The following is a 21,986-nucleotide window of genomic DNA, read 5'->3' on the forward strand; positions in this document are numbered from 1 at the left end:
ACCTTTGTGTTTCAAATAATTTTGAAAATAAAATTTATAAAATATAATAAATGTGCAAGCATTTCAGTCCTTCACAAAAAGGTTCATGTTTATTGATAAGCTTTGTACAACCTTATGAATTTCAGAATACACGTTGGCTCATTCATTGATTTTTAGGTATCATGTAGCTATGTAGTAGTAAATAAAAACAGATTTTATTTTACATGGAAACATGGTCATAAATACAGCGATAAAAACTGATGTCATTTTAAAATTTACAAAAGTCATCATTATGTGTAGAATAAAATTGTCAGCCATGCATGGCATTTACTTCCTGATAGTAAACGGCCACAAGAGGGCGCCGTTATATCGGATATCTTGAAATAAGCCTGGAATCAGCCTGATACTGATGGTACTCAGCCGTTCCTATTTATTTATATGGAGTTGCGTGTTTTTTAAGAAGTGCAGTCCTCCTGTTTATCTGTCATAGTTTTATGAAAAATATAAAGGCCACAGATTTGTTTGCATTTTTGTTGTCATGTGATTTATGAGTTACTTTTGTTTGTTTGAAAATCAAAGCGTTAGTAAGTTAGTAAGTAATTACTATAAGTAATTGCATTTTAAGTTGCAATTTCAATATGAAGGAAACGCAAATTGCACTAGTATTAAAATGAAGTGAAAGGAAAAATGTGTGTTGTCATTTAGGTTCTATGGTTTGATGACTGAGTGCTGGCAGGAGGGACCAGCGCGAAGACCTCGCTTCAAGGACATCCACAGCCGCCTGCGAGCGTGGGAGGGGCTGTCGTCATCTCACGCCAGCTCCAGCACGCCCTCCGGTGGCGGAGGCAATGCCACCACCCAGACCACCTCGCTGAGCGCCAGCCCCGTCAGCAACCTGAGCAACCCTCGCTACGCCGCCGCTGCCGGTTACCTCTACCCGGCCCAGGCCATCCCCTCGCCGGGCCAGATGGCTCCCATCCAGGCATGGGCACCCATGGCGGTGCCTCAAACACACCCGCGCTTTATTCCCGTCAACGGCTATCCCATTCCGCCAGGTTACGCGGCTTTTCCCGCTCATTTTGCTCCCCCGGCGCCGCCCGCTCGGGTGATCCAGCATCACCTGCCGCCCCCTAAAAGCCGTTCGCCCAGCAGCGCCAGCGGCTCCACCAGCACGGGTCACGTTAGCGGCGTTCCCTCCACCACGGGCTCCAACCACGACGCCAACACGCCGCTGCTGTCGCACTGCATCATGCCGGGGAACGGCGCAGGCCCGGTCCAAGTGTACGGACAGCTTTTGCAGAAGACGGTGGGACAGCTGGACCACATGCAAACGTCAGCGCTGCTCGCGCCCGACTCTGACGTACTGGTGTATAACGACGCTGTCATCACTGCAAACCTGTAGATTTAAAAAAGGGACGCTCACCGTCTCGCACTTGTGATTGGGTGGCCTGTGGGGACATTTGGGGCTGAAGTTAACGTGCATTCATTTTCAACACCGCTTGTCCTGAACCTTGCGAGAGGTGGACCCTGGACTGATTAGCAGCCAATCACACAACATGTAAACAAGTGTACTTAATATCATATTGTTCAAATGTTGCATTGTTATTTTAGCCTTTGTGTAAATACAGTCCTGAATGAGTGAATGAAAAAGTTATATTTTCTGGAGGACTTTTAATTATGGGGAAATCCATCCAAGTAAACGTGGTTATTGCAGTCTAAACGAGCAGCCTTAATATTTATCAGGAGACGTTCTAGCATCTACGGAAGAGGATTAGGGCCAGTGAAGAGGGTAAAAAAAGGTTGGCAGGATTCTGACTTTATTCTCAGAATTCTGACTTTAAAGTGAGAATTCTGAGATAAAAGTTTGAATTCTGAGATAAAAGTGAGAATAAAGTGAGAATTCTGACTTTAATCACAGAATTCTGACTTTAAAGTGAGAATTCTCACTTTATTCACAACATTCTGACTTTAAAGTGAGAATTATGACTTTAAAATCAGAATTATGACTTTACTCTCAGAATTATCACTTTAAAGTGAGAATTCTCACTTTATTCACAACATTCTGACTTTAAAGTGAGAATTCTGAGATCAAAGTGATAATTCTGACTTCAATCACAGAATTGTAACTTTAAAGTGAGAATTCTGACTTTATTCTCAGAATTCTGACTTTCTGACTTCTCCCCACAATTCATAGCTCGACGTCACAAAGTCAGAATTCTCACTTTAAAGTCAGAATTCTGAGATAGTGATAAAGTGAGAATTCTTAGATTAAAGTCAGAATTCTGAGAATAAAGTGAGAACTCTCACTTTATTTTCAGAATTCTGACTTTAATCTAAAAATGCTTACTTTATCTTTATTTAATTCTGACTTTAATCTTAGAATTCTCCCTTTATCTTTATTCTGAGAATAAAGTGAGAATTCTGACTTTAAGGTAAAAATGCTGAGAATAAAGTCAGAATACTGCCAACCTCTTTTTTCTCTCTCTCTTCACTGGCCCTAATCCTCTTCCGTAAGCATCAGTGCGACTTCCTTGCAGGTATGTTTGAAAGTACAAACTCACTTTATCAGTTTTTTCCTACAAAGCAGTAAGTGGAAGTGAGCACTGACGCTGACATGCTAAAACCAACAACGTGGCAACAACAAGTGGAATTCAAGGTTACGCCAAAGATCTTTATATGGGAAGTCAACGCACACCAAAATTCTTTATTATATTAATTATATGTTCTATGCAGCCCCACGAGTCTAAATATGGTATTTTTGTTAATATTACGTTAGTAGAATATGAGTTAAGCCGCCAAATGCACCAGTTTTTATCAATATCAGAAGAATTTTGCCACTTGTTGTCGAGTAAAAATGACATCACAGTTGTCGGTTGCTCAGGTCTCAGGCAACAACCAATCACAGCTCAGCTACAGAAAACAGGTGAGCTGTAATTGGTCGTTGACTCAGCCTGAGCAAATGTGATGTCATCTCCAATTGGCAGCAAGTGGCAAAATGGCCTGGATGGATTTTGCTGCATAACTCAATATTCCACAAATGTAATATTAATCAGAATGTCATGTTTAGACTAGTGAGGTCACATATAACATATTATTGCCAAAAATGTTTAAGCTTGACTTCCCCTTTAGCATGTGGATTGATGCATTAATCAGGCAGCTAACAGTGTATTTATTGACTCTGTTTTCCTATTTTCATGCAACATCACTTCAACATGACACCTGAATATCTCTGCAATGACAAGTCAGTAGCCAAGCTGTTTCTCTGCTATGTTGTGCCTTACTTAGTTCCTGCAAACATGGAATCAAGTCATCTGCCAAGAAAGGTCCCCAACAGATATGCTCATGAAATCTTACGTCTAAGGTTACATCATTTGTCCTACATAGCAAATATTTCCCCATCTTTCAGTCTCACAAAGGAACATTTGAGTCTTGTATATTTTAATATAGTGGGGTTTTTTTCTTGGGTTTTTTTTCACGTTATGAATTTTGAAGGAAACTTTCCCAGTTACTGCCACATTTAAAACGTGGAGAGTTGTGCTGCCTTTTTATGATGAAATATTTTTTAAATATATATATATGCATGGATTATTATGGCCTAAACCAGAAGAATGTTGTTATATTTAATTAGAGTGAAGAAGAAAAACAATGTTTGACCTTTAAAAGGATTCATTTTTGTGCTGAGACTTTAATAGAGAAAGACTTCACGTGTACTTATTTGGACAGCAGTTTGAATATTCTCACTTTTTGTCAATTCTCTTGTGATTTAGTTTGCATCCTGTCATCTTACAATTATTTGATGATGATTAGTTAGAAGCACATGAATCCCAGAAGCAGATGCAGCTTTTAAAAGAAACTGTTCCAGAGCTCGTGTTATTGAACGTGACTACCTATGAAGCCGACAATCACTGCCTTGTGTTCTCATTGTTTTCCTCTCTGCACACATTCAAAACAATCCCATTTACTGAACTTGTTTTTTTTTGTCATTGCACAATCCAAGTAAGAAAGTTTATACATTGAGTCTGCTTCAATTGGACTTGATGAAAACATTATTTTTTTTTACCCTTTAGATTTTGCTGTTCTCATATCAAGTCCAAATTAATTTTGCAATTTTTGTTTTACAGACTCAGTCATATGTAAAGAATTGATTCTATTTGTAATGTAGCAACGCAAATACCACTTGTATGCAAGACTGTGAATTTTAATCAAATCAAAGTCATTTTTGTTTGGTAAAACTATACCTTTGTGTTTTTATTATTTTTTTCTTCTTTTTTTTTAAAGAAGAAACCATCAAACTCAGTTTTAATTTATCATTGGGTGCCAGTTTGAGGAAGTTTACATGTTTTGTTTGTACCATATGACCAAGAGGCCTATTGTTTGTATGAATATTTTTTGCACAGGGGTTTTTGTATTGTAGTCATTTATTAAATGATGTTTGGTTTATGCGCAAGTTCAATGTGATAAATAATTTGTAGGGATACTCAGTGTGTGCTGTTTACAACATTTTCGCCACTTGGAGACAGCAAAACTCTTTTTTTACACCCCCGACTGGTTTGAATGGCTCTCTTTTTCTTTTCTTTTTTTTCTTTCTTTTTTGTGTGTATTTTAAACGGTGTAATATCAGCCCCAATTTTAGGCAGCAGGTGGTACGCTTGAGCTGTACGGGACTCGACGTGAGGGTCAGCTGGTAAAAACGTTACTGCATGACATGCATGTGAAGGAAACGTGATTCTGGGGTCGTTTGAGCGCGCGCGTGTGTGTTGTGTGCATTTTAGATTAACTTAATTCCAATGCCCTTTACGGTCCAATGCATATTTCATGTGATCTCAAGGCAAAAGAGTTTTGGGTGGTAGAGATTTTTTAAGTGCTCCTTTGCGACGAATGTCCGACATACGCAGTTTAGCGTTTACAACGAGGTGACTTTACAACCATGACGTCACGTACTTCGGGGTGGCAAAAGACGTAAATTTCGCAAATGACACCACTAGTAAACATTTAAAGCGATATTAACTCAGTCACTGCCATTGATGGCTATAGACGTCCAAAATTAATTTGAACTATTTCTATTAGTTTGAAATTTTTTCCACTTTTGTTAACAAGAGTATGAAAACCACAAAAAAAATATTGTACATTTAGAACAGATATAAAATTTGTGATTAATCATGAATTTACTAGTCATGCGATTAATTACGAGAAAAAAAATTAACCGCCAGATGCCCCTAATTTTTAAATAATCTTTTGTTCTTTTGTTGTTTAAAAAAAAAAGTAAAGTAATTTTAATTTTTAAAAAAAACATTTTTAATTATCTTTTCTTTATTTATTTTTTAATTTTTTTTTTAAAGAAAAGATCATTAAAAATTAGGGGCGTCAGGCGATAATTTTTTTTTAATCATAATTAATCGCATGACTTCACTAGTTAACTCACGATAATTACAAATTTTATATCTGTTCTAAATGTACAATAAAAAACATTATAGGTTTGCATACTCTTGTTAACAAAAATGGGGAAAAATGTTAAACTAATAAAAATAGTTAAAATGAATTTGGCCGTCAATGGCAGTGAATGAGTTAAGAAGAAAAGAAAAAAAGGGTAAATCGTTTGTAGAATTATTTGTAGAAAGAAAGTACAGTGAAAAAGACTGTTAGAGGGAGCAGTACTGATTAAACTCCTCAGTAAAAATATGTAAAGACTTTGAAAATTACTGCAGCGCACAGTATCCATGTTGATAACTTGGCCAAATGGGGGGGGGTAACTTTCCTGACAGTATTGAAAGCAAAAAATCCTTGGCTTGGGCTTTTATGTCATCAAAACATGTCCCCAAAGCATTTGCTAACTTTGTGAGATGACAGGCAACAAATGCCAAATAAGCTACTGATAACATAAATAATATAATAATAATAACGCAGCAGATTTATATAGCGCTTTTCTGGAGTACACTCAACACACATTTTCACGCACTTACACATTCACATTGGCGGTGGAAAGTGGTAAATGGACTGAGCTTATATTGACAATTCCGAGTATCCGGGCATTTCTGATATTTCCAGGGGGTGCAGTGACATTTGGAAGGGCATGTGCTCAAAGTAAAATAAATAATAATAATAAATAAATAAAAAGGGGGGGGGGCACAAATTTAACTGATGGCGTTCCTGCTAGCACTGTCTAATGTCCACCCACTTCAGTTTAAAACCCACGCCACCACCTCTCCGTTGGCTTGGAAGTGGAGCGCACGAACTGCTGAGCTGAAGGTCCAAAGGCGTTTTACTAATTTACAGTTGCATAGGCAAACAGGATTCTGTTACTATTCTGTTGACTACAAACTATTTATTTCCTGTCTCACACACACTTTATTCAGTCTATTGCAAATGTACTGTTACACAGTGATGGGATTTTCGTCTCTTTTGGGTGATCCGGTTCATTTGGATCAGCTCAGTGAAAAGAGCCGGCTCTTTTTGGCTCTCAAACGGCTCTTTTAACTTTAGCTTTTCTTTTAAATATTCATGACAAATTTAGCATACATTTTGATTAATGACTTGATGAACTAAGTATTGCACTCTACAGACTTTAAATAACAACAATTACCAAGCAAAGAAAATTATTTTATTTTATTTTATTATGTATTATTATTATTATGTAGCTAAAATGGCTACAAACAATAAATAAGAAACACAATTTAAACTTCAACCAACAACAATCAAAATAACAATCAAATAAAAATAGTGAGTAGTAATTTAAGTGCAACAGCAGCAGCAGCGAACAAAAAAAAACATTATAAGCTACTCACCAGGTCCAGGGTTAAAAACCTTATTTTATTTCACTATGGCATTCAGAGTACTTACTCCGCGTGCAGTCTTCTCGCAGTACACTGCATGCCCTCACCTCTCCCCTTTCTCTTCCCGTCTCTCCCTCTCTGAGCAGCGCAGCTAAACCTCGCTTCAGACACGTGAAAAAAGGGGGGGGGGGGTGACAGAGCCGGGAGGGAGCCGGCTCTAATCGTTCACTTCAAAGAGCTTTATGTACCAGCTCGTTCGCGAACGACCCATCACTACATTACACTTCTCTGCCTGCATCAGGTGAAAACTAGTGCATAACAGCATTAAAAAAAATAAAAAAAATCTTATCTTACATTTAACTCGATTCAGGTAAGAGCAAATGCCGTTTATTATTTGTTTGTGTCGATTCTCAAACTTGTATTATTGTAACTATACTCAACTTTAAAGCAAAAGTGAGCAACGTCCTGTGCACTAACCCAAAAGAACTACTCCCTTTCTACCAATGACCTTCAAGCCTGGTGTGCACTTTTTGCCACGAGCCCCACGATTATTTAGCCCATAGATGTCAAACTCCAGTCCTCGAGGGCCGGAGTCCTGCAGGTTTTGGATGTTTCCCTTCTCCAACACAGCTGATATATGATCAGCTCATCAGCAAGTTCTGCATCAGCCTGCTAATGATCCTGCTGATTGGAATCAGCTTGTGTTGGAAGAGGGAAACCTCCAAAACTTGCAGGAGTGGGGCCCTCAAGGACCGGAGTTTGACACCTATGATTTAGCCTCTTGAACTTGTGTGGCTGTAACGTTTTTGTTGTTCTTTGAAGTCAAGGTGAAGCATAAGAAGATAATGACAAGAGAGAGTTACAGTTAAAGTGCAATGAATTGTGGGATTAGTGTGGCTTCAAAGCACAACCACCGCAAGAGGAAGCTGGAATCCGAATCAATGGCGACTAATTATTTGATTATTGTGTCTTGAAACGAGGAACAGTGCGATAATAGTGCGATGCAGAGATGATGAAGTGTTCATTTTGGAATCAGGCCGCATCCTTATCCGCAGGGAGAATCCGGATGAGACTTGACTGATTCTCTTCAACTGTTCAGAGGATTGACATGTGAATATTGACGCTGTTGTTAACTACAGCAGGGAGTGAATGTTTATTTGTAAATTCATGCAATATTGATGAGGATAATACAGTTGATTGCTTTGGAAAGAAACAAAGCCTCGACACATGTTTATTCCGTTTGAACTTGTTTAATTTCACAATTTGAGGGCAAAAACGTTTTTGAAGTAGGGATTAATTGTAAAATGAAAGCGGTATTTAGCTATTAAATCAAATTTGTCTGATTAATTTTTGTGTAATTTTCACGAATATCCATTTTTATCCTGATTGTGTGTAATGAGAATACACTCGTCAATTTCAACATCAGGTAGTAGACAGCATATTTAATTTTTAGCATCACTGCATAAAAATTTCTATCCCCACAAAATATGACCTCACAATACTTTTTGCTTTGATCAACAGTAAGTAGAAGAAATCCGCAAGAATGATGAAAGAGGAGATGGTCAGGTAGAAGATCCTGTTCCACCATCTGTGTTGGCAGTGATAGAATCCGACTAGTCCCCGATTGTTGAACAACACGAGCGGTGTTTTGCTGAGGAGCTGATAGGTGCTTGACCTCTGCTGGTACTGACCTTGGAGACAGGAAGTGAAGTGAACACTGTCAAGCCATCTGCCACTGCCTGCTCTCATTTATGCAAAGCCAATACTTATTATTTATCCTCCCAAAATTTTCGTTACAATAATATGTTCTATGCAACCTTACTGGTCTAAACATGGTATTCTGATTAATATTGCATTTGTGAAATATGAATTAAGCAGCAAAATCCAGCCATTTTTATCAATCTCAGGCAGCGGCCATTTTGTTACTTGCTGTCGTCTGAAAATGACATCCCAGTTGCTCAGGGCTAAGGTAATCATGGCTCACCTGTTTTCTGAATTTGGTCATGTGATGTTCACAAGCTCAGCCGTGATTGGTTCTCACCTGAGCCTACAGCATCTGTGACGTCATGACATTTTCAGTCAACAGCAAGTGGCAAAATGGCCGCCCCCTGAGATGGATAAAAATCGGTTGACTTTCCCCTTAAAGACTACATTTTATATGTTTAAAAGTCTAAGTTGTAAACTGATCAGGACCTGATTTGTGGATTTATTTATTTATTTAAAAAAAAAATCCTCTCTGTTGTGAGGACATTTTTGACATTCATTCTTGCATTTTCATTTATTTGCCCTGATTTGGGTCACAAGCACAGTAACTAGAGCCTGTTCCACCTAACTATAGGAAGAGAGGCGGTGTATTTAGTTGGTTGCCAAACCAATCACAGCGGCGCGCGCACACATATCAGTCACCATTCACACTCACATTCATACCTATGGCTAATTCAGACTCTTTGATTAAACAAACATGCATAGATTTGGGTTTTGCGAGGAAGCCGTATAACCTGGAGAAAACCTATGGAAATAAGCAGAGAACATTCAAACACCATTAGAACCCAGGAACTCCAACTGTGAGGCTCACAATTGAAAGAAATCTCTCTGGTTAAAGTATAACTGTTTAAAACCTGTCCTCACTATTGTTGACAGAAAAGATGGCAGCTGAGCAACAGAGTGGAAGATGAATGCACATTCCTGCTCTCTATTCATGCCTCACAGGTTTGAAATCACATGATCCCTCCCAGTCTGCTGGGAAAATCGCAACCTGGTTTAGAACGAAATGGAAACGCCGCTGAATTGTAATCTACAGATTCATTCATCTGCAATCATGTTTAACAAAATGCTGGTTAGGAGACGACCACTATGTACTGTATGCCACACAGAATTTCATCTAAACAAAATAAAACTTTGACCTGGGTTGTGTACACAAATTATGAAGTGATACTATGATTTGCTGTCATTGATTACCTACCTACAAAATACTCATCTATGTATGTCTTTATTTTGGAATTTCAATTTAGCAGAATCATTCACATGCAATTTCTGAGGGAACACGATTTTGTCTATGACAGACTTCAAGTATCAAAAAATCCAGATTATTTAAGGACCTAAATAGCCATCAGCAAGAACCACACATGTAGATACCAGTATTATTCTTATGATATGCTTAGTTTGTTTTAGTTTTTTAAATAAGGTACTTTCAATGAAAATGAATTGTGTGTCTGTTTTTTTCAGTAATATAGAGATTTAAAAATTCATTTCTAGGCCATTTCTTTGCATGCATCAGTACAAGAGCTTCATCACAAATATTTTAATTATTTGCAGGATTGTAGTTGTATTCCGCCTCGTTTTGATAAATGGCAAGTATCACTTGCAATACACTTCTCATCCACTGCAAATTTACAACCACAATAATAAACATTGTTAAATGCATATCTCTCTGACAATGTCATTCAAAAGTGAGGGGGAATCTTAGCAAAGTCCTGCACAGTTCGAATGACCTAAGACATGGAAGACCCTCCCCCGTCCCCCACCCCGTCCACCACCGCCTGCTTCTTTCTCTCTTTCTACTTCTCTCGTCCTTCTTCTTTCTCTGTCTGCTCTCATAGCGCTCAGCATCAGCCTCTCCATCTAATAATCCATCCGTCTTTACCATGGAATGGAGGTTTAATGCTTTCCATCTGTGTGAATCAGTTGCGGGGCTTCAAGTGTACGGCTTGCCATTCTTCATTCAACCCCCCTCTCCACTTTCCAAAAATACCAGAATCTGCTTCCACTCAGCCCTTGAAGAGTTCTCCCTGTGCTGGGGCCCCTTGTGGCCCAAGGCTGTTTGAGGAGGGTGGTTCAGGCCCCTGGATGGCTCCGCACTTTGGGTCACAATCAGATGGGGAGGGGTCAATTCATAGGTGGTTTTACAGGGCAGCAACAAGTGGCGCGCAGTAGCTGTGCTTTGTTGTAAATAAATTTGAGTTTACTGTCTAATGCCTCCTGATCCTCGGAAGATGTTAAAAATGCATTTAAAAAAAAAAATATTGTCTAGTATACCGTGTCGTCCTATACTAGACAATATTTTGACGTCTTTCGAGGATCAGGAGACATAAGACGGTAAATTCAAATTTATTTACATCAAAGCACAGCTACTGCACGAGAGTAGCTGAGAGCAAAAGAAGTAGTAACAAAAAGGCGACCCACATTTTTTATTTACTAATAATTTAATTGATCCGCTTTCTCAATTTGTCTCCTTTTAAGTAACGACATTGTGGTGATACTACAACATTTACTCGAAATGGCTATGCCTGTGCACATGCATTCAAAGCTACAGCGTCAGGTATCCCAGGCTCTAATGTGGTCTTGTAATGCCACCTAAAAGTGAGTACTTTTCATTTTATATAATGAAACCGGAATTTAAGAAACCAAGACTCTTAAAACTCTTGACAAAATAGAACACACACTACTGTGATTAATAGGCATCACGTGTGCGAAGGCCTTTGAACATACTTAGATGTTTTTGTTTGACGTTTGGCAGGCCACGATAATTACGGCCCGCTTAAAGATCTGTGAATATAACTGATAAATGTTGAAATTGTGAAAGACGGTGACTAAAGATTGAATTATGCTTGACGTGTGAGCACTGAAAAATGAAATTAAACTCAAATGAGATGTGTGGAATCCAGCAAGCACGTTTTGCAGCACTCAACACAGCTTGCACCCGCTGTGGTCGATATTCTCCCAGACTATAGGAGGCAGTGAAGAGCGTCTGCAGCGTATCATGGTTATGGACTACAACCACATCTGAGATGAGATTTTACTGTATTGTTGTGGCGGTGTTCTAGAAAGAAAGAGAGAGAGAGAGAAAGTTGCATGCACATGATGAGAACGGTATGAAACTTTCACAGTATATCGGGACGAGCCAAGTGAGTTGGAATTATTGCTTTTGACTTTATTTCATTGAGTTGGAGGGAGATTTTTCGTTTGCTGAAACGCTTATTTTCCATTTTACACCACAGCTACTGTAATACTGCGTGTCATAACAACCGTCTTTGTAAAACACATTTTGTAGCGCTCACTCTGGTGCGTTTAACTCTGCTCCACCTCCACATTTGACCTTTAACCTCCAAATGTGGCCCTTTATGTACTTTTGACATTGGTGTTGTAGTGGCAACTTTAGTTGAAATCTTTCATGGCTGATAGCGCTTCTAAGTAAACTAGGCAGATAAGGTTTATGTTCAAATCCCGTGAACATATAATCGGCTTCCTGAAAGACGCCATTTTCTTGACCTGATTTGAGGCACAACAGTCTAGTGTTGGAGATGCTGGTGCGTGACGTCTGCCAACTAGTGATGAACGTTGTTACTACAACTTCTCAGATGCTAAGTAAGTAGGCCACTCCGAGTTTGGGCACCCCGCCCATGGACCAACAGTCACCAATGCTAATGTAAATCATAATTTAGCGCATGTGGAACATAGCTAGAGGTACTATATCTATTTTTGTTTTTTGTGTTTTAAATATAAACCCACATTTTCCATTTCTATGCAATGTAAATGCTAAAACGGATTCCTGAATAAAAGTGGGATGCTTTGGAAGCCTTGAATCTTCTGTAGGTTTTTAAAAATTGAACATTTCTGCATCTTCTAATTAATATTTCATGCTCACTTGGGTGATACATGCTATCGATACTGTGCTGCATGACACGATATAACATGAAACGCTTGCTCTCCTCTGGTTCTTCTTTTCCTTCCTCAGTCTGCTCCTTTCATCTTCTACAATCTACCTCTGCTCTCGCCTTCCTTCAGCCCCACACCACCCACCTCCCACTTTGCTTTTGAGGATTTTGGTTTAAAGGCCTATGCTGGTGCACAATGCACGTCGCATACTCATACTTACATTCAGTCGTACTTGCATTCAAACACATGAAGCAATGCTTGTCATTATCAGCAACCAGCAGGCAACATTTCAATCGCACGCTGTAGCTTATTGTATGTGTGTGTATGCTGGAAGTGCAATTTTTCCACCACATCTCCCGCATAAAGTCCACCGACTCCCTTATTTTACTTTTGTCTTTCTTTTGCATGCATATAGATGTCAAACGCAGCACTGCACACAACCTCAATACTGAATAGAGCCAGAAATAGCTGTGGGTCTGACTTGGAATCAGCTTAAGTCTTCAAAGAGAACATTTTGATGTTGCAAAAGGAGTGAGAGAGGGAGAGAGATGGAGGCAGAAGGATGGGGGAAGAACAGCATGGATCTGGTTGTTATATCCAGCTGTAAAAAGGGGGCCAAAACTTGAAAGAATCCAGTTGCCATAGAAACAGCATGGCGCCTACTTTATATCGCCCCACCCCACTTACACACAGAAACACACGCAGACTTAAGAAACATATTCAAAATAATTCATGGTGGCAGATGAGTGGAAATGGTGAAAGATATTGAATCTGTATTACAATATAGTCCCTATTGATTTGATATGATGAGCATTAGTGAATTTTTTAAACCCCACTAGACTTGTTTCAGACCGCCAAGGTCAAGAGAACACTTTAGTCAACTTTGGCAGTAAAAATAATAATTTATTTTAGTATCCCTGGTTGTAAGGTGATCTGTATAACTGTGTTATGTCACTGCACTGCCATGTTGACTTAACTTCCATATGTAATCATTTTTTCAAATCTGTTGCTTCAAGTTTGCTTTGCATACTGTCTGTTTTATTACGCTTTAGATAAGACAGCAAAGCATTCACCCATCAAAGATAATGGCCAATACACGGGTTTGAATCTGTTTCTTCTTGGCCAGCCATTGCCTTCTGTCTTATTTACAGGTTTAATAATGTTTTATTTGTTTCTCTTCTAACCACAAAATAAGTCCTTAATACATAATGGTACATTCGCACAATCAACTGAAATCAAATCCAAGAGCTGTATCAAAATTGCTGCCTTTTTCAAAGATAACGATGCTCATGTTTGTTTGCTACTGTCAGATTTTTTAAATTTTATTTAACAATGTGAATGTTGTGTGCAGTTTGAAGTAGTGTGGAACAGAGGTGGCAAAACCAGATCCAGAAAGTAAAAACCCTGCCACAGTTTGGCTTTAGCAGGTAAACGAGCACCATGGAAGGTAGCTCGGGGGGTAGCTAGCCAGGGTTTTTACTTTCTGGACCTGGTTTTTGCCACCTCTGGTGTGAAACTCCACTGCGTCAAATTCAAACTGAGATTTCAGTTAAATTATTTACACCCCGTCTATGAGAGGGGTATATTTTGATTCTTTATGATACATTATATATGTTGCAGTGCAGTTCTACACAATACTTATCTCAATTGGATCACATTAAATTGTTCCGTTTGTACCATTACCATAACCAACTGTAGACATATTTAACACAGTACATCTATTCTGAAAGATTTGAGATAATATTCACGCATTGTCATGTAGCAAAAGCCACAATGGAAAAGCTTGTAATAAATTGTAGTAGATTGTAAGGTCCCGTGGATCAGCATACAGTATGTGCAGCTGTTTCTTCAATGCTGCCTGACCCTGCACAATGTGAGCATCTCTGTGGTTCAGATCTGTTTCTAGTTTTGAAGCCTTGTTATGACGCATGGCTTTGTGATACATTATAAGGAAGTGGGTCCAGCTTGTTTGTCCCAGGAGCTTTTCCTGTCAGCAGATGGACGGCTGCCCAGAGACTCTAAAGTTCCGAAGTTGCCAGTGAGGAATTCAACTGGGAGCAGAGGTTGTTTACATCTAACTCTAACATAGACTGATCACCAAGGCAAGAGTGATGAAGCAGTTTTCTCAATTTAGACCAGCCTTTTGCGTCATACATCAAGCGTAGTTTGTCTAGAGAAGATTGATTTTCCAAAAAATTATGATTGTAATGATTTTCAATGAGCCTTTTCTGCTGATGAATAGCAGGCCATTATGACAGAGGTTCAAGGAGAACATCAACTTGAGAACTAAGGGAAAAGGTTTTCTGGTATCCAACTCGATCCTGTATTATCTCACAACCAACCTTTCGACACATGGAGGACAACTAAGTAACTTGGCTTCCGCAGCTGGGAAATAATCAAGAAATAGGAGAAGTGGCTTTGCCCGCCCGGAACATTCCACCTCAAGAGATTTGAGGCTAACCCAAGCCGACTCTGTTCAAAGCAAAGAGTTGTGGTGTAAAAGCACTCAAGCGATGTATCATGCAAACAGTGCGAAGCAGCATTGTACCGACTTGCTGTCAAATGACTAATGAAGAAGGTTTGAATGTCTAAAGCAAACTTTATTTTTTTATTTTCTGACATCTGCATATTTCTGTGATTTGAAGTTGACACAATAGTTTGGAAAGTACGTTTTCAAGCAACAATGGATCTTTTATGGCTGCAATCAGGAAGACATTTGGGTTTCAAATAGTGCTAATTAATTCATCACAAAAAATTACCGCATTAATTATGTATTAACACAAATTAACCATACTATTACTTTTGGCCGGAGATGATTCTTTAGCTAACAGCGGATGGTTACGTTAAGGGTAACACAAGTTGTGTTTTAGCAATAAACATAACTACATGCATTTAAGTAAGGCACTTAATAAATGTTTGCATATGAAATTCAGAATATTTGTTTATGTCAAACTATCAGGGTAATTTTTTTCCAGTTTAATCACGATTAATTGCTTAATTAAAAAGGCTTTTTATCAAAAAAAATTGCCTGCCAAATTTAAACAGCACCTGTTATGTGTTAATTATTTCGACATTTAATGTTATCAGGACGTCTTCAAAAAAATGTATCCACTGCACACGCTTATCCACCTCTTTTTCTAATCAGTTAATTGTTAATCAAAATTCTAAGATGTGATTAATCTGATTAAAAATGTAATCGTTTGAAAGCTTAAATCAAAAGCGGAATATGCGACAAAATGTCAAAACTACATCTTTTATGTCATGGTATTTACATCTAAATGTGTTGAGAACTCAGGACAGAGCCCCTTTTGTTTGAACCCACCCACTTTTCTCAAGCGAAAGAATTGGAACAGAAAATATTCAATTCATTACTTACAATAAGTGCATCAAGCCTGTGACTCATTGATTTCATTAGACTGTTGCATTCTTCATTTGAAATGCTATTCCAGGACTTTGCTGCAGCCCCCTTATTCAGTTCTTGCTTGTTTCTAGGGATTTCTCCCTTCAGTCTCCTCTTCAGGGGGTAAGACGCTGGGTTAAGTTCCGGTGATTGACTTGGCCAGGCCAAGACCTTCCACTTTTTCCTCTTGATGAATTCCTGTTTTGTGTTGGCAGTGTGATTTGAGTCATTGTTTTGTTGCATGATGCATTTTTCTGTAAATCCCACAACACAATTGTTTTGTCGACTTCACAATTCATTTGGCTGCTATCATCATGAGTTACGTCATCAATAAGGACATCAATGACTAGTGAGCCATGCAAGCCCGAGCCAATACAGTACCTCCACCATACTTCCAAGATTAGCTTATGTGTTTTGGATCTACAGATCCTCTTTCTTTCTTTCTTTCTTTCTTTCTTTCTTTCTTTCTTTCTTTCTTTCTTTCTTTCTTTCTTTCATTCTTTCTTTCTTTCTTTCTTTCTTTCTTTCTTTCTTTCTTTCTTCTCACTTAGGAAAGGTGGGTACCCACCAATGGTCCCTCCCCAGCCAATCGCAGGCCAAGGCAAACAACCAGTTACTCACCCTGCCACTCAATAATAATAATTATGTCCTAATTTCCAGAGTCTTGGGCTCATCAGACCTACTTTTACTTTCTCTCTTCCCTTTTATCTTTCCAAACCAGGTGGCATTGTATTTCTATGCTGCAATTAAAATAATGCAAATGGCTTAATTCTGTAGCAGCAATCCCTGTCTTACTTAATGAGGGTTCATATTCTACGGAATGAAATTCAGTTGTTTTTTGGGGGGGAGATGGAGGCATTAGAGGAAGCAGTCCGCTCGTGAGAGAGAGAGAGAGAGAGAGAGAGAGAGAGAGAGAGAGAGAGAGAGAGAGAGAGAGAGACTTATGACAAAAAATCAACCTGAATGAATGTTGCCTTCACCCTGGACTGGCCGTCACACACAGTACATTTTGAGAAAGACAATCACATTCCCACTTACTGAGTGAGAACTGAACCTCCTCTTGCAGCGCAGAATTCAGACGAGTACACAACTACACGATTGCGGACATGAAATTAACACATCTATGCAATTAGACTAAAGAATAGATTCAGAAAATAGGGAACATTTGATTTTTCTGAGAAAGTGATGACGTGTGTGGGCCACACTGTGTCTTACCCTTCAATAAACATCCTTGTACTTCTTTGTAGTCAAAACATCTGACGGACATTTGATGGAGAGTGCAGCCAAAGACACAGAGACAATGCATTTGGGAAGTAAGCAAAGCAAAGGGTCAGTCATGCTTATTCATTTCTGAATAGTGAGCACTTTCCTGCAGTGAGTCAACCCGAACCCTCTAAGAAATCACTGCCGTTCTGCCTAATCCTTGTGCTGCACCTCCAAAATTGTCACCTTTCAGGATACCCCAAAAATTATGTTTTTTCAACCATTAACATTGCATCATCAAAGCGAATAAGGCATTTTCAACACTTTAGATTGGTCAATAATTCGTAAAAATGACACGCACACTTGTGGACTGACCAAAAGTATAGTTTTGTTTGTTTGTTTTTTAATATGCAATTTGCCAAATTGTGACTTACAAGGTTTAATACAGTACATATGTACAGCAGGGAAAGTGTTTCAAGCACATTTCAGTGATGAAGTCCCCATTAAGGCAAGGCAAGTTTTTTTGTATAGCACATTTCATACACAAGGTAACTCAATGTGCTTTACCCAAGGACAAACAACACCTATAAGCATCGACAAACAGTAGTTAACAGAGCAAAAAAGAGAAAACAAAAGTAGGTTACAAAATTTACTCCAAGAATATACATTGACAATGTTAAAACATTAGGGAGACACTTTCTGCAAGGGACACGGCAAATCGGTGAGTGTTAAATTTCCAGTGTTCGATCAAATATGCAATAAGCAGTGTTATTTTAACACTGTCAAAGTAAATTTCCCTGAGTGTTGGGGGGGATGTTGGGTGTACCGGTAACCTGAATAATACTACCTTGAGTGTGAAATTGACCACACCCTCATTGTAAGTGTTACTTGGCTGCTCTGAGATTGTTGATAAATATTCATAATGTTTGTTAGTGCTTGAGCAATAATTTTGTGTTGTAAATTACTAAATAATTTTATGTAATTTTGCTAATATGTTAATGTTACAAAAAAGGCAATATGTTAATTTTGACAGCATTCTGTTTTGCTCATGTCCGGAACCTTTATTTTCACTGCGCATATTAATGCCCCTGTTAATGATAATGCTAGTGCTCATCCTCCAAGTTAGACTATAGAGATGATAAAGGACTGAAAGAAACTTATTGGATATTAACGGACATCTCTTTTCATGGCAAGCGGCCAATGAGGTATTTGTTTGTTTTTCTTTTATTTGCTTTGTCGACACTCTGCATCTAGTTTGAACTGTTTTGTTGCTTATAAATGTAGTTCTCACGAGCCACGGCGTGACCAAAGCAGATGTGTAAGCAATAAATGCCCTTTCCAAACAACCGTCTGTGTTACTGTTATTGTGAAGAGAGCTACATTCATTTCCAGTGAAGTACACAGCAAATTGGTCAGTGGTAAGTTTCCACTGTTCGATCAAATATGCAGTACAGCAGTGTTATTTTAATACTGTTAGGATAAAAAGTATAAATAAATGTAATAAGTACAACTCCAACACTGTGTCTCTCTGTGCAGTAAATGATATAGAAATAGTAAAAGTTGTCAAAACACTAAAAAATAAAAAGTCCACTGACTGTTTCAACATTCGTATGGCATTAATAAAAAGCATTACACAAGATGTTATGCAATTTTTCACATATTTGTAATCTGCAAAATCTCCAGAAAAGTGTTTTGTGTCCACAACAACGAGTGTAAATTTGACACTTTTTAATGTGTTACTTTTTTCACACTTATTATAAGGACCGGAAGTTGAGACATACACACACACGCTGACACATTTTTTTATATTCATATCTTGTAATTTTTATATGTTCAATAAAAAGTAGAATTGTAAGAAGAGAGTAAGTCCTTACTGATAAGAGGGTTCTCACAAATCAGCTATCTGTCAGTTTTTTTTTTTTTTATCTCCTTTTCCTTCACTTGCTGTAATACGCACGAGACCACATGCATAAGCTTCTGCTCTCTTCTCAAATCATTCATCAGATGTATATTGAAACATGAGTCAAATCTTTAGTAATTTATATGGCAAAAGACAAGTTTAGGCTTAACTGTGTTACAAAGGATCAATTTGGCTTCCATCTTTGTTGATTTCTCCCACTCTCACTATCTATCATGCATGAAGTCACATGAGACCTCAGCAAATCTTGTTTTGTGTGTGTGTGTGTGGCTTTTTTTTTAGGCTCAATACGAAGAAGAATGTCAGAAAAAGAAGAAGTCTCCAGAAACAACAGCCAAACTCGTGATGGGAACTTCTGTGAATATACCCGCACTGTCACAGCTATCCAAAACTTTTGATTACGGAGATGCGTGTGGAAGCAGAATTGTGAGTAGGGATGCACGATAATATCGGTGGCCGATAATTATCGACAATTATCGACCAATTTGACGTCAAACAGATAAAACAGATAATAAAGAAAGCTGCCGATAATAATAGACATACCACGTTGGTCCATCTATTGTGGTTGTGGTTCAAGTTGTGCCCAACTCCTCAACCCCACCCCTCTCCTATGGTAGTGTTGCATATTTGTGATGTCATAATGCGCACGACCTTGTGTTCACAGAAGATGCATCATGGCGACAGGGCAATTGCCAGTGTGGGCTTTCTTTTCTGTGTTGCATTTTTAAAACATGACTATTTTGTTTTGGCAAACTCAAAATGAGTTACTGGTTGTCTTTGAAGCAGAGATATCAATAAAATGCTGCTTCATAGTTCTTTACACAATGTTTCAATGTTTTTGTACACGTTAGGACTTGAAAGTATATTTGTATTCAAGTTCATTTTGCAAACAATTATCGGCTTACTTATCGGTTATCGACATCGGCACTTCCTAAATTATTGGTTTATCGTATCGGTTGAAAATTGCATTATCGTAAATTTGGTAGGGACTGTCTTCGTTTTACTCTGTGCAGATTATAGCTCTGTTTGTAGTACTTATTTCTAAGATTTCCATTAGGAAACAATAGGGCAACGGTGATGTCAGTGAATAAAATGTCTAATATTTTCAAATTCTGCTTCTGGTCTATAAATCACTGAATGGTTTGGGCCCTCCTGAATAGAAGAAATGCTAACCAAGTAGGGCTCTGAGGTCTGCAGACAATTAGTGGATCCCAGGTTTCTAAGCAAACATGGTGAAGTGGCTTTTAGCTGTTATGCTGCACGCAAATGCACTTGCCAACAGAAATTAGGTCAGCCCCAAGTATAAATGCTGTTAAATCCACGTTAAAAACTATGCTTGGGTATATATACCTTGCCTCTCGTCCAAAGTAAGCTGGGACCCGGCTCCAGTACATCCGGTGACCCTAGTGAGGTTATAAGCAAGCAGTATAGAGAATGGCTGGCTGGATGGATGGATGGATTTTAATAGTAATTATAACTTTTATTCTCCACTTAAAAGGTTTAATTGTGACTTCATTAATTGTCTGCACAGTTAAGAAAGATCACAGGAACATTTAATTCCAGGGATGATTTTCTATTATTTTTATGGGAACTTGTTCCAAACTTGTTTCAACTAGAATTGTGTTCAACCCTGTGCCTTGAATTATGCCTCCTTATAAAAGTGAGAAGATGATGTCGTATTGCGGTTAGACATTAAAATTTTGCTAGTGACATAATTGCACGAATGTCTTATAATTAAAATCTTTGTAATACTGTAAGTGCAAACAGAGCTACCATCTTACAGCAATGCCATTAGTGGAGGGAAGTAACAATTATTCACAATATTGCACTTGTTTTGTCTCAAGAACTGTTCAAATACTTATTTTTAGCTTTTGTTGTTAACTGTAGGTAAATAAACCAGCCAAGGAAATTGAGGCTGCTGTCCCCTACTACATGGCGAGGCTGTTCTGCGCCTCACCTTCTGTATCTATGGTCCGAGGCACTGGTGTACACTGTGTGAGTACTTGTGTCACCCTCTGATACCATGACATGTTGTCTCATTTAGCTACAAAGTGAATTTTTAAGTTTTGTTTCTCGGTCTCCATTTTTGCATATTTACAACAATATTTCTCAACTTAGACAATCCAAACACTAAAGACGAAATCCCATACATAAATGCTATTGACAATTTTGAACATCTGGGCATTTCTGATATTTACACAAACAATGGAACACAATGCAAATGATTCCTTGGTGAAAACAAACAACGTATTGTAGGGGATTGTCCACCACCAGTTATTCGCTACACTTGTGGTTACTGATTGTTGTTTAATTTTGACGTTCTTCTTAAATGGCGAAGAAAGAAAATAGAATAAACCCACGGAATTCTGTCTTGGTTGGAAAGATGGCTGGCTTTACTTCTTAATTCACAAAATCATAACTCAAAGTAACAACATAAACAACCAAAATACAAGAAACACCAGTCGAAAATAGTTTTCTTCCCCAATCAGTGACACCTGTCTCCCAGTGGAACCCTAATTAAGAAGTCTCTGGACACCTGCTCATTGCTCAGGCAAACAAACAAAAACACACTGCCCCCCAGAGGTTGGAGGCAAATACAAATGAAACATGGGGCTCCTGCACGTATTGTATTATTTTTCGTATTGGATTTTAGAGCAGTCAATTCAAATAACATTTTACCATATCTTGAAATCAAAGTCATCCTCACAAATTAATTATTACAACGATCCGAAGTTCAATGTATTTCAATGAACATAGAGCGTCTTTTCACCAAGACTGCCATTTTGACTTCTAACTTGTAAGCTTAGAATTGTCAATTCTGTTTATGTTCTATTCTTTTTTTTCTCTGAATAACTGTGCCTGCGTAGCGTGATTGGTTAAGTATTAGTAATCGTTTCTTCTCAAAATTAAAAAAAAAAGAGTTAACGAACAAAAACAAAAGAACAAAAAAAAAGTTGTACGGTAAACATTTGCGCTAACGAAAGATCTCCCAGCTGTACTTGAAGGCGTCATAGCACCTCGATCCATTGATCTCTGCCCCGGACGTCTGTAGGACTCCGCG

At 38.4% G+C, this 21,986-nt stretch overlaps 1 protein-coding gene across 2 annotated transcripts in view; it reads left to right on the forward strand.

Annotated features, from left to right (window-relative positions):
* ror1 (receptor tyrosine kinase-like orphan receptor 1) overlaps positions 1–2,232 on the forward strand; it is a 129,381-nt gene extending 127,149 nt beyond the window's left edge. For both annotated transcript variants that reach the window (XM_086089074.1, XM_086089075.1), the window contains one exon: positions 685–2,232. In XM_086089074.1, the coding sequence (XP_085945200.1) occupies positions 685–1,381 (697 nt within the window). In that variant the 3' untranslated portion in view covers positions 1,382–2,232. The remainder of the gene's footprint in view (positions 1–684) is intronic.
* The last annotated feature ends 19,754 nt before the right edge of the window (positions 2,233–21,986 follow it).

The sequence above is a fragment of the Leptonotus elevatus genome, chromosome 11 (genome assembly GCF_054856555.1).
Source record: "Leptonotus elevatus isolate MCC_2025b chromosome 11, RoL_Lele_1.0, whole genome shotgun sequence".
In the NCBI taxonomy this organism is placed as follows: domain Eukaryota; kingdom Metazoa; phylum Chordata; class Actinopteri; order Syngnathiformes; family Syngnathidae; genus Leptonotus; species Leptonotus elevatus.